At 38.9% G+C, this 14,093-nt stretch overlaps 1 protein-coding gene across 3 annotated transcripts in view; it reads left to right on the top strand.

Moving 5' to 3' along the window:
- SPATA9 (spermatogenesis associated 9) overlaps positions 1-14,093 on the top strand; it is a 68,534-nt gene that overhangs the window by 4,273 nt on the left and 50,168 nt on the right. For 2 of the 3 annotated variants that reach the window (XM_078004996.1, XM_078004997.1), the window contains exon 2: positions 8,037-8,165. In XM_078004996.1, the coding sequence (XP_077861122.1) occupies positions 8,073-8,165 (93 nt within the window). In that variant the 5' untranslated portion in view covers positions 8,037-8,072. Of the gene's footprint in view, positions 1-8,033; positions 8,166-14,093 lie in introns of those variants that run through there. The other variant, XR_003730444.2, reaches the window with a different exon arrangement.

Here is a 14,093-nt window from a genome sequence, read left to right as displayed (position 1 = left end):
CCTGGTATCTTAAAGATCTTTTCATAATTTTCTTATGATCACTTTTTTAAAGTTATTTCCCTTTTATTTCAAATTTTTATTTGTTTTATGTATTTGTAGTTTCTCTCATTAGCACATTTAAAAAATTTTATTTTACCAGTGTTAACAGAACAGATATCACATGTCCTCCAACCTCAAGGTCACTGGGGAACACACAGGAAGGGCTTCCAACCCAAACAATATTTTTTTCCTATTTTAGTGACTGAAATGCCACCATTTCATATTTACTCTATTAGATGTTCTTATCCCTAAAGGAGATGTAGCATAAGGTACAGTGAGGACATGTAAAGTAATTGGGTGGGCTATTACTAGTCCCCAAATTGTGAATATTCATATACCGGTTTTTGAAAAACGTGTTGGTTCCTTAACAGCTGGAGAGGAAGTAAGCATTGGTGAGGTCCAGCCTAGAGATCTAGGCTTGGCAGAAGATTTTTTCCAACTATGTTTCAAGGAAAACTAGGTTTCCATAGAAGAATCTTCAAATCAGCTTGAGGAGGTGGCAGAAAAAGAGTAAGCAGTGACATATGAACCCTGACACTGCATCTTAAAGTCAATCAGGGCGGTCTTATTGCTATCTTTATAAAAAAAAGTTTCATATTCATTTTAAAAAGATGGGTTTTCCAAGGTTAAAAACCAACACAATTTTTAAGACCACTTATCTAGAGCCTGAGTCTTCAAGGAGGGGTACAGAAGATGATCCCTGAAATTCCAGAATAAACTTCTAATCACACCCATTGTTTTTCTACCGAAAAAAAAAGGGAGGAGAAAAAAATTAAGCTTTACTACTAGTTAATGTCAGGATTGTTGCTGGTACCCCAGGCTGACCAGTAAGTGGGCAGACACAAGGAGTGTTGGGGGCACAGCAGCAATAGGATGCACAGTGAGGGGTAGCAGGAGGGCTGTATGTTCACGTTCAACATACTGCCACATGTTGCAGTTTCTGTTTCTAAGGGGACTTATGAATCATATTTAAGTAAACTACTGTTACAGCAGGAACCAAGGGAGACAGTGTTAAAAATGCAAGAAGAAGCAAAAACACCCAGCCAAGCTGATGTTTCTGACACTCTTTGGGAGCCACATTGCAAGGTAAAAAACCAACGACTAATCAGATTTGCCAAGAAGTTGACCGTAATAATAGATTATAAAAAACACTGTTTTAAGTATGAATTTACAGCCATTTTTGGGAACATTGATTTCACTCTAAGTGCATATTATAGTTAATAGATAATGATATTCTAAACTGATTACAATTAGCTAGCAACTTAAAAACTAAACATCAAAGTATTGAAGGCAAACTCAATAAAGTTTCTAGCATGTTTAAGTAGTGTACTATATGCAAGTCAATACTTTCAAGAAAAGTCACCAAGAATAAATGCTACAAAGTCTCTTCTGAGCTTTCTTAAAAATGAAAGTCAAAAAGCAGCACACTCTTGGGGAAATAGTTTTCTTCTTGCCAAGATAAAAATATCTAAAATAATACATAGAACACAAATCGAAAAAAACAACTGCATTCCTTTGTTAGCAAATACCTTGAGAATCTTCACATGAAGTTTTGCTAAACATCCAGTCATAAGTATCTGAACAAGTTAAACAATGTGGGAAGTTTACTATAAGGTTAAACTGAAAGTACAGATGTTTTTAATATGTTCCACTTTATGGTATTTGAGAAATTCTGTTTCACTTTAGTATTTACTACATTGTGTTCCAACAAATGAAATACATTTTGAAATAACTTTTTTTGTGAGCCACTAAAGAAAAGCTGTAGTAGAGAAGACATATTTTCTCTTCTACATCTTTTGACAATACTGTAAACAATAATTGACTGTTTAAAAATAAAAACTGTGTTTTATGCAAAACTTCTTTACATGTAACCACTGACAGATTAGTTGTTTTGACTAAACATTAAAAAAAAAAAAGAATAGAAAAGAAGAATTCCAAGCTAACATTACAATGAGAGCAACCACATGAAATTCATTCACAGCATATCTCCTATGCAATTTATTCTAACAAAGAAGCTGGAGCCAGAATACACAACACTGTAAAAGGTTATACAAGTAGTTAATTTTGTAGAAACAAGAATTTTATAGCAGCTTGAAAAAGTTTTTGTTGTGCAATACAACACACATAAAGAAAAGTGCAGAAAAGCTATGCACATGATTTAATAAATAATTATAAAATAAACATTCCTAAAATCTCTCAGGTCAAAAGTGAGAGCAGTCTCAGTGCTCACGGAAAGGCGTGTGCTTGTGTGTGTGCATGCACGGCGCCCCTCTTCAGCTACAGCCCTCTTCTTCTTTCCCTCAGAGATTATAATAAGCCTGGCTTTTGTAATGATTATTCATTTTTTCGTTAGACTTTTACTACCTCTATGTGCATTCCTAAACAGATATTTTGGTTTTGCTTCCTTTTGAACTCTTTCTAAGTGGGATCACACTGTATGTATTTGTGCCTTGATTCTTTTATTCATCATCATTTGTAAGATTAAATGGTGTTGCTGTAGCTGTGGTTTGTTTTTCTCCTTTTCATTGCTGAATAGCATCCAATGCAAATATATGCCACCATTTATTTATCCATCCCATTGTAGATAGACTCGTGGGCTATTTCCAGTTTCTGCCTATTATAAACAAAGCTGCTAGGATCACTTTTGCTTCAAAATATAGTATATTTGTGGGTGTGCTAGGTCACATGGCATGTGTATGTCCAGGGTTCTACACATAATTTTGTTTTTTAAGACATGGGGTTTCACTTTGTTGACCAGGCTAGACTCAATTGATTCTCCCACCTCAGCCTCCCAAGTAGCTGGGACTACAGGTGCATGCCACCATGCCCAGCTCCATAATTCTTTATATACTTAAGTATACTTACCATGTACCAGGCATTACATTAAGTGCTTTGCAAATACTGACTCATTTAATTCTCACAGCCACCTTATGGAGTAGGTTCTATTATTATCCTAATTTACTGGAGAGAAAATGGGGCACAAAGAGGTTAAGAAACTTGGTCACATGAAAAAAAGAGGCAAGAAACTTGTGGATCACCTGTGGTCAGGTGATCGAAACCAGCCTGGCCAAGGTGTTGAAACCCCATCTCTACTAAAATTACAAAAATTAGTTGGGCATGGTGGCGGGAGCCTGTAGTCCCAGCTACTTGGGAGGCTAAGGCAAGTAATCCCAGCTACCCAAGTAGGGAGCAGAGGAGCTGGGATTCCAATTCAGACAATTGGCCCCAGGGTCTGTGCCCTTACCCAGTGTTTGAAACTGCCTCCTTCATTATGTAATGTTTGTGATTGAAAACAAGGCATGTAACCCATAAAATCTCTTCCATATTATAGAATTTTCTAACTCCCTAAACGTTTTCCAAATATAATTTCAATCAGTTCTGAAACTATGTGTTAAACATGTAAAAACGTATTACACTTCTGATTAGTTTCAGAAACAGATGAGCAACATTTTGCAAGCAGGAAATATATTCATCAAATATCAACTAAAACTTTTGCATAATGGGACTGAAAAATGAGAATCATGAAGCAGTTCTTCATTGATAAATTCCACAGATCTTTTTAAGTTCTTTTCAGAGAGCCTTTAAATAAACTGAACATAAAACCAGATAACTGTATTGCTGTGTCATAAAATGTAAACCAAGATTTTAAAATGAGACATATTCAATTGTCCTTCTCCCTGTAAAGCTTTATTCACAATAACTTTTGAGAGGAAAATTTCATAATGTATGTATCATTATCAAATAATGTATCACAATTAATACATTAAACTACGATTGACTTGATCTTCATCTCATGTATTAAAAATTTTCTGTTTGTGTTATATTGTATTCATAGTAATATATGCATGTAATTTATAGCCCTTGGGAGTGTGCTCACATTGTTTTCTGATGGGGTGCTCGGTCAAAAAAGTTTGGAGACTCCTGGCTGGTGCTTTGGGCTGTGCTCTGGAGGACAAGCTTAGAGATACCACAGTGAAGCTGGGCCTGCCAGGATGCAGAACACAGCACTGGGGCTGGCTACTGTGGTAAGGGAGGCTGCGACACAGGAAGTAAAGGAGAGATAGGGAAGAGCAACACAGATAAACTGCAGACCCGTTTGCCTAGCAATCAGCTCCGCGAAAAATGTATTTGTATTGTTTTAACTAATGAGAGATAAAGTGTGCAAATTTACACAAAATTTATAAAATTCAAGATTGGCTTTTTTTTAAAAAAACAACAACAAGAGTTTGCATGTACTTCATGACAGTAACTTAAGCAAAGTAATTCACCAAGTCTTCAGCAAAGTTGACTTTACTTATTTTATTCCCTGGGTCATTCTTCCCAGAGAACGAGCCTACAGTCTTCTTCTAAATTGTCGATTTCTTTTAAATTGTGAGGCTGTAATCTCAGTTGTGTTTGGAGGAGTCAAAGTGAGAATCTAGAACAAACTTGTCCAACCTGCGGCCTAAGGGCCGCATGTGGCCCAGGATGGCTTTGAATGTGGCCCAACACAAATTTTTAAACTTTCTTAAAACATTATGAGATTTTCTTTTTTTTTTTTTTTTTTTTTTTTTAAGTTCACCAGCTATCATTAGTGTTAGTGTATTTTATGTGTGGCTCAAGACAATTCTTCTTCTTCCAGTGTGGCCCAGGGAAGCCCTGATCTAGAATGTTATGCACATGTGAAATCCAGCTATCCTAAACTCTTTCAGAAAATGTCGATGTTTGTTTCTTTGTTTGAACTTCGGTTATCTACCCACCTCTATCATTGTGCTCAGTGATGTTTTTAAAACAACTGTTTGGTTTTACAGTTAAAATATTACTTAAAAATAGCAGAACATATATTTCTTTGAATCAGAGCTCCCTTTTTCTACTAGCATTTTTCAAAGGGTTGAACTCCAAAGAAATCTGGTAATCTGGCCTTTAATATGCCTGCTCTGTTATTTAGCTCTTGAAAAGTGATAAGACTCTTTTAGGCCAGGCACAGTGGCTCACTCCTATAATCCCAGCACTTTGGGAAGCCGAGGTGGGAGGATCAACAGGAGTTCAAGACCAGCCTGGCCAACAAGGTGAAACCCCACCTCTACTGAAAATACAAAAATTAGCCGGGCGTGGTGGCAGGAGTCTGTAGTCCCACTTACTTGGGAGGCTGAGGCAGGAGAATCGCTTGAACTCGGGAGGCAGAGGTGGCAGTGAGCTGAGATCGCACCACTGAACTGAAGCCTGGGTGACAGAGTGAGACTCCATCTCAAAAAAAAAACAAAAAACCTCTTTTAAATTATAAAATACCACCCCCAGGGATGTATATAAATAAATATAAGTATTGTTATCAAGCACCATTGATTGTGTATTATGTAGTTACGCATAATTTTTTTGAAGTTTTCCATTTGTAGTCATACAGAAATATAGTATGTTAGAGTTAAGTGGTATAATACTTTGCTGGTATGTCTTCTTTTCAATGAACTCTAATATGTTAAAAAATAGATTTTGTTCAGTATTGCTATAATTTGACTCATGTTTTAACTATACTAAAAGCCTTCCCCATCTCCTGCACTCCCTTTGCTTGCTGTGTTGTTTACATGCATCTCTGCTATGGCCATCCATTGGGTACTATCCCAGCTGGCACATTTTACAAACATGCTTTGAAATGTTCTCCTTTTTTATTCAGAAGCTGTCACAGATCATTTCCCCTGACTTCGTCTGCCCTCACACAATACATTTGGTCCTCATTTTTCTCAACTTGTTTATAACTTTTCACTTCTCACTCTATAATCCTGTCTGCAGTTAAAAATTTGATTTTACAGTTAATAGTAATTAAAATTTTCTTAGAGATTTTTCTTTGTTTGAGAAAAGTCCTGCTAATGCCATTATATATTAGGTTGGCAGTTCTACCCCTCATGAATAGTCCTTTTGGCATTCTAATAGATCACCTAGCTGAAACATTTAACAATTTTGGCTTATCTTACAGACATTTTTTCACTTTTTTTTTTTCCTGCTCATTTACTCTTTCCTGAGATTCCCTTGGACACATTCTTACTTATTTTGATCTTCATGTTCCTTTTTTTTTTTTTTTCAAATGCTGTCTCTCAAGCAGAATCAGATATTCCTCTTTAGAGCTCCTTAAATATTTAAAATATTAAGCTGGGACTTCAGTAATATCTCTGATTGATATTCTCTCCTCTTTTACCTTCAAATTAAAACATATGCACTCATGTAATCATTACCATCCTTCCAGTTATACTACTAGTTTCTTTCCCCTGGCTATATTTAGCCAGATCCAAACCCCCTGCCCCGTCAGTAACTGTCACAACTCTGACAAGGCCCATTCTGTTTCTGCTAATGAAGGAGTGTTTTCAATGTTCATCTTCAACATGTTCTTGTGTTACCAGCTCCCTCCAGTTCTAGGACCTGGGTAGGACAAGGGCACTCTCCAACTACATTAAAAGGCATTTAGACCTTTCTCAGTGATGTCATAAGTATGGATAGCCAAGCAAAGGTCCTTCTGGACTAATCTCAGTGGCAAGCAGAGCTTTTCAAACTTCTCCACTAAGTTAGAGATACCTGAGCAGAGCCTCCACTATTCCCATCCCTAAACTCTCATTCAGGCTGCAACGTAAATAGTGCAGTGCAGGCCCTGATTTCTTCAAAGTCTTCCCAGAGTTTTTTTGCCTTTAAGTCATAGTGTATCCTTATTGATTTAATATAAAAATAAGGATTACTTAACCACCAGGTAAAATTAAGGGATGTGCCATGTTTAGACTGACTTTTCTTTTAGATAGTTTTGTTTACCACCATAGAAATTGACAAATCATAAGAAGAACCTATTAAATTCTAAGGAGCCAGAAAATCCTTTTCTTCAGTAAAACATGGCAACAAATGACATTTTGTTGAACAAATTAGTGCACAATTCTTTTTGTAGGTGAAGAGAAACAAAAGAATAATCAGTCATTGTTACTAGAATGTTTGTCATATTGGCAAAAATCTGTTTTTACTAATCATTATGTCTAACTCTTCAGAATCATGGGAAAAATCTATGTGTCTATCTATGAATAAAAAGAATGAGACACTCAGAAATGTGCAGCCCTGGTATAACATAAGCAGCAGTGAAGTATAATGTAATACAAACAAAATAAAACAGACAAAAAAAAAGCAGAGTTTACTTTGCTTTGTTTTGTTTCAGCACAAGCATTTTATTTCTCACTAGCTGTAGCCTTGAAATGGAACAGTCTGTTACTAGGCCACCACCCACAAACAGCCACAAATTGTACACTATTTGTAACTCTCCATGCTAGACTCTAGAATTAGGAGACATTCTCAGCCAGTGCATTTTATTAACTCACTATGATCTAATATAAATTCCTCAGTCCTTTTGCATTAACTATGATTACAACAATGTTTTGCTAATGATCCCCATCATGATCTCAAAGATTTTTATTGCAGGAAGTGAAATTGATCTAAATAGAGTCACTATTCTAAACAACTGAGCTAGAAATGTCATGGGGAGAGGCCAGCTGGGCTGCTCAGGCTGGCCTCAGGATGACATTGCCTGTTAAGTCATATTGTCCAAGGCTCATTCTTCAGTTTTGCAAGTCCACAAACTTTATTTTGTCAAGGTGCCCAGGGTTGATCACACTCAGGGGACTAGGTTTGTCCCAATCCAAAGCACAAGAGGCCAATGTGTAAACTAGAATACTTATTTGCTCATTTGTAATAGGACTCTCGACTATTAAAGGGGTAGAAACTTATAATAGGTAGCAAATATTGTCTTCCCTTATAGGAAAGTCTACATGGGAAGCCCATCATTATCATTATCTTTTCAGTTCAACAGACATTTTTTAAGCACCTGGATCAAAATGACCTGTACGTTTTATCCCAAGGATGTTTTGTGTCTATAAACACTTTTATTAGAACTATACCAACACCGAGTTATCACAGAGAGATACCATTTCCAGAGCAAACTGTATTAAGCCAATTTATACCTTGACCAATTTTCTAAAATTTTCTCTTCTGATTGGCAGGTTCAGCCATTTAGGAAAGACCGATGACCTTTCTGCATGATGGCATTAACTACAAAGATCATCCAAGAGCCACAGTCACAAAGCCAGTCTCTGAATATGGTTCTTCAAAGAAATCTTATAACTGAACAGGTATGCAAATAATTGCATGTAATGCATATATATGTTTTACTATTAGATTCTCATATCAAGTAGTGATGTATAAACTTGGAATCTCCAGAGCTAGACCAATACTGCTCACTACCCAATATCAGGGTATTACTAAAATGAATTCTTAAAAATTGTATAGCCAGTTTAACCTAACTTGCCCTATTCCCTGATAGCCTTATTACAGGCCCAGCTGTAACTTATCTTGGCCATCTAGGTTTACCCATCTAGGTTTACCCATGCTTTGCTTCCTGTCGAGTCTTTCTAGTTCACCTTCTGGAATTCCAATCTGGGTAGAGAGGGAGAGCCAGTTAATTACTCTTTCATCCTCCTGAAGCACTTCTGTTCTTCTGACATTCAAGGAAGACATTTACTATACTCCCGTCTCTCTCTCCTGTTGCTGTCATTTAGCAACATCCCAGTCAACCACCTAACCTCATTCCCCTCAACACGCACATTGTTCATTAAATGCTCAGTATCTAGCCTCTGTCTTTCTCTCGACCCCAGATATGTCCATGGTCCTCTATGATCTCAATGGCCTCATGAACTCCTTTTCAACATCTCAGCCTGTTTTTCCATGATGACCTTCACCTCCCTTCCACTTTATACCTCCTTACCATGGCCAGACCCTAGATAATGTCACTGCCTGCAACAGCTCCACATCTAAAACAACACATTCAGTTATCCAACAACTTGGACAAGCAGCCTTCTACCCTGTTTCCATCATCCAATTGCTCCCCGCTTTTGCTCTCCTGGGACCTGCTAACTCTTGATCCTCCTGCTTTCTTCCTCTCTGCTAGTCCTCTTCTGTCTTCGTTTTCTTCCCTATCCAACTGAGATTTCATGCTGCTTCTCTTGTCTCTGTTCTCATAGCTCCTTTCTATTGTTTTTTAGTCTAAAACCCAAACCCTGGATCAACCTTAGTGTGTGATTTTTCAATACCCATATCTGGGTTGTAAAATATTGCTATAGAAAATCTCAAAATAGTGCATATTGATGGCACTATAAATTCATGGCCTCCAACTTCAATTGAGCATTTGGTATTGCGTGGCTCTCCAAAGTGGTTCAAGTCTTCTCACTTTCCCCTGTCTATAACTTTGATATCTCTTCCCTCAGTCTCATGTTTTCTGTCACAGAGAAAACAGAGGCATCAACTGGGGAACTTCCCTCAGCTTCCCACAATTAGCTAACAAATGTGCATGTAGCCACATCCGTCCTTTACTTTTTCCTCCAGTCAAAATGCAATAAGAATGCGTTATCTGATCTCAGGCTGGTCCCTCTGATAGTGCTGTGTGTAGACCTTTTAACTTGGAGGGACTGCACGGCATCTATTTCCCTTTTCTTCTCCCCTGTCTTCAACTTTTATCTCTCTACTGCTCTTCGCTGTTAGCGTTTAAACATATGCAAGTCTCTAGCTATTATTCTTTCTTCCCCATATGACTAGAAGCAACATTTTTTTAAAGGAAAAAAAAGAGAGAAAGTATCTCTTAGTTCAGGGTTATTTAACTTTTTCACTTGTTATGACTCGTATAATGGCCTATAACATATTTTCTAGTGTTTAAAGCAAACTGGTTTTAAATGCTACAAAATTGCTCACCTGGAAAATTATTTACCACTTAGAATTCAAATATTTTATAAGTTCTTAATTGCTCAGTATTGTTTTCTTCTTTAAACTTTTAAATTACAAAATATACAAAAGGTATAAAACATAAATGTATAGTTTAATGAATAACTATAAAACAAATACCCACTTAACTGTCATTTAGATCAAGGAAATAACCCCATCCTATATGTCCCTTCTACATTGATCTCACCCTTCTAGAGATAACCACCATCCTGAATTTTATTATAATGATTCCTCACCTTTTCTTTATGGGTTTAACCCTTTCTTTGTCCCTCCAGGCCCATTCCTCCCCTTCTCCATCCTGCTCCATCCACTGGGAAGCTAGCTTGTATATCAACAGATTCCTTTGGCCTCTGGCTTCTAGTTAGGTTTAGTCAATGCAGAGATCAGAGGGAGCAGAATGAGATAGGATATTTCCTTCCCCTGGCTCCTCCTCTGCAGAGTCTCCTTTGTCACCACTGTATTAGTTGAGTTATCTGGAGTAATAGAACCAACATGATGTTTGTATATATATGTGTGTGTTGTGTGTGTTTGTATATACAAACATATACATATATGTATATAATGTGTGTACCCACACACATATGCACACATATACACACACATCTCTATATATTGAGAGAGAGAGAGAGAGATATTTATTTTAAGGAATTGGCTCATGCAATTGTGGAGACTCAAATAAATCCACAATCTACAGGGTAGGCTGGCAGGCTGGAGACCTAGGGAAAAGTTGCAGTTTGAGTTCAAAGGCAGTCTGCTGGCTGAAATCCTTCTTGGTTGAGGGAGGACAATCTTTTTTCTATTAAGGCCTTCGAGTGATTTGATAAGTCCCATCCACATTACAGAGGGTAATCAGCTTTATTCAAAGTCCAACAATTTAAATGTCAATCTCATCCAAAAAATACCTTCACAGAAGCAACCAAGTATATGGACCCCATGACCCAGCCGTATTAGTCTGTTCTCACACTGCTAATAAAGACATACCTGAGACTGCATAATTTATAAAGGAAAGAGGTTTAATGGACTCACGATCATGGCAGAAGGTGAAGGAGGAGCAAAGGCATGTCTTACATGGTGGCAGGCAAGAGAATGTGTGCAGGAGAATTGCCCTTTATAAAACCATCAGATCTCATAAGACTTATTCACTATCATGAGAACGGCATGGGAAAAACTCACCCCCATGATTCAGTTACCTCCCACTGGGCCCCTCTCATGACACGTGGGGATTATGGGAGCTGCAATTCAAGATGAAATTTTCATGGGGACATAGCCAAATCATATCATTTCACCCCTGGCACCTCCCAAATCTCATGTCCTCACATTTCAGCACCAATCATGCCTTCCCAACAGTTCCCCAAAGTCTTCACTCATTTTAGCATTAACTCAAAAGTCCACCAGTCCAAAGTCTCATCTGAGATAAGGCAAGTACCTTCCACCTAGGAGCCTGTAAAATCAAAAGCAAGTTAGTTACTTCCTAGATACAATGGGGGTACAGGCATTGGGTAAATATACTATTCCAAATGGGAGAAATTGGCCAAAATGAAGGGACTACAGGCTCCATGCAAGTCCTAAATCCCGTGGGGCAGTCAAATCTTAAAACTCTAAAATCATCTCTTTTGACTCCATGTCTCACATGCAGGTCACACTGATGCAAGAGGTGGGCTCCCATGGCTCTGCCCATGTGGCTTTGCAGGGTATAACCTCCCCTCCTGGCTGCTTTCATGGGCTGGTATTGAGTGTCTGCGGCTTTTCCAGGTGCACAGTGCAAGCTGTCGGTGAATCTACCATTCTGGGGTTTGGAGGACGGCAGCCCTCTTCTCACACCTCCACTAGGCAGTGCCCCAGTGGGGACTCTGTGTGGGGGCTCCCACCCCACATTTCCCTCTGCACTGCCCTAGCAGAGGTTCTCCATGAGTGCTCTGCCCCCGCAGTAAACTTTTGCCTGGACATCTAGGCATTTCCATACATCCTCTGAAATCTAGGTAGAGGTTCCCAAACCTCAATTCTTGTCTTCTGTGCACCTGCAGGCTCAGCCCCACATGGAAGCTGCCAGGGGTTGGGGCTTGCACACTCTAAGCCACGGCCTGAGCTTTGGCCCCTTTTAGCCACGGCTGGAGCAGCTGGGATGCAGGGCACCAAGTCCATAGGCTGCACACAGCAGGGGGGCCCTGGGCCTGGCCCAGGAAACCATTTTTCCCTTCTAGTCCTTGTGCCTGTGATGGGAGGGGATGCTGCAAGGTCTCTGATGTGCCCTGGAGACATTTTGCCCATTGTCTTTGCTAATCACCAGATTAACATTTGACTCCTCCTTACTTATGCAATTTTCTGCAGCTGGCTTGAATTTCTCCCCAGAAAATGGGTTTTTCTTTTCTGTTGCATTGTTAGACTGCAAATTTTTCAAACTTTTATGCTCTGCTTCCTCTTGAACATTTTGCTGCTTAGAAATTTCTTTCGCCAGATACCCTAAATCATCTCTCTCAAGTTCAACGTTCCACAGATCTCTAGGGCAGAGGCAAAATGCTGTCAGTCTCAGCATAGCAAGAGTGACCTTTACTCCAGTTCCCAACAAGTTCCTCATCTCCATCTGAGACCACCTCAGCCTGAACTTTATTGTCCATATCATTATCAGCATTTTGGTCAAAGCCATTCAACAAGTTTCTTGGAAGTTCTAAACTTCCCCACATCTTCCTGTCTTCTTCTGAGCCCTCCAAACTGTTTCAACCTCTGCTTGTTACTCAGTTCCAAAGTCGCTTCCACATTTTCATGTATCTTTACAGCAGCACCCTGCTCTACTGGTACCAATTTATTGTATTAGTCTGTTCTTAGACTGCTAATAAAGACATACCTGAGACTGTGTAATGTATAAATAAAAAGATGTTTAATGGACACACAGTTTCACATGGCTGGGGAGGCCTCACAATCATGGCAGAAGGCAAGGAGGAGCAAAGGCATGTCTTACATGGCAGCAGACAAGAGAACATACGCAGGGGAACTGCCCTTTATAAAACCATCAGATCTCATGAGTCTCATTCACTATCATGAGAACAGCCCAGGAAAAACCTGCCCCATGAATCAATTACCTTCCACCAGGTCCCTCCCCTGACACATGGGGATTATGGGAGCTACAATTCAAGGTGAGATTTGGGTGGGGACATAGCCAAACCATATCACCAGCCAAGCTGACACATAAAATTAACCGTCACACAAACAAAGGCCACATTTCTATTTTTTTGAGATGGAGCCTCGCTCTGTTGCCCAGGCTAGAGTGCAGTGGTGCAATCTCAGCTCTCTGCAACCTCTGCCTCCCAGGTTCAACCAATTCTCCTGCCTCAGCCTCCCAAGTAACTCAGACTACTGGAGTACATCACCACCATGCCCAGCTAATTTTTTTTTTTTTTTGTATTTTTAGTAGAGATGGGGTTTTGCCATGTTGGGCAGGCTGGTCTTGAACTCCTGACCTCAGGTGATCTGCCTGCCTCAGCCTCCCAAAGTGTTGGGATTACAGGCATGAGCCACCACACCTGGCCCAATTAAAAATTTAATAGGCCTTTTTAGAAATAGAGAATTCTGCCTTTTATTTTTAAAATACACACACTCACACACACACACACACACACACACACACACTCCTAATTTAGGGTCCTGAGAGGTTTGCATTTTTTACAAATCTTCTCCCTAACTAAAATGGCTTAAAGTAGCTAATATCTGGACCCCTTATTCAAGTATTTTGGCATTACAACTATTATTTGTTTGTTGTTATTTGCTATTTGGGATTACAGGTATGAGCCACTGCGCTCAGCCCAAAAGGCCACATTTTTTATGAGACTTACCTTTCCATGCACCTCTCTCAGGCGTAGGATTGGTTACGGCTCTGGCTGTTATGAGCCCGAGGGCATGCACCATTCCTTGTAGTTTTTCCTAAACTCTGCCCACACCTTTTATTAAACAGTCCTTAATTATTCAGCTTAAGTATGCCAATACACTTTGCAAGCATGCAATCCTAAATCATATAATTACCTGCTTTTGAATTTGATATAAATGGAGTCATGGTGTATATTTTCCTGTGTTGTGCTCCCTTTGTTCCGTGTTATTTATAGAAGCTTCATCCATATTGTTGTATATAACAGTTCTTTCATCTTTGTTGCTGTATGGAATTCTAATACATGAATATACCATGGTTTATGTATCCATTCTAGTGTTGATGACTATGTGTGTTGTTTCCTGATTTAAGCTATCATAAACAGTGCATCTAGGAACATTTTGATATATGCATCTATATACACATTTTT

The sequence above is a fragment of the Macaca mulatta genome, chromosome 6 (genome assembly GCF_049350105.2).
Source record: "Macaca mulatta isolate MMU2019108-1 chromosome 6, T2T-MMU8v2.0, whole genome shotgun sequence".
Lineage (NCBI taxonomy): Eukaryota > Metazoa > Chordata > Mammalia > Primates > Cercopithecidae > Macaca > Macaca mulatta.
This window is presented reverse-complemented; position numbering and strand designations above follow the sequence as displayed.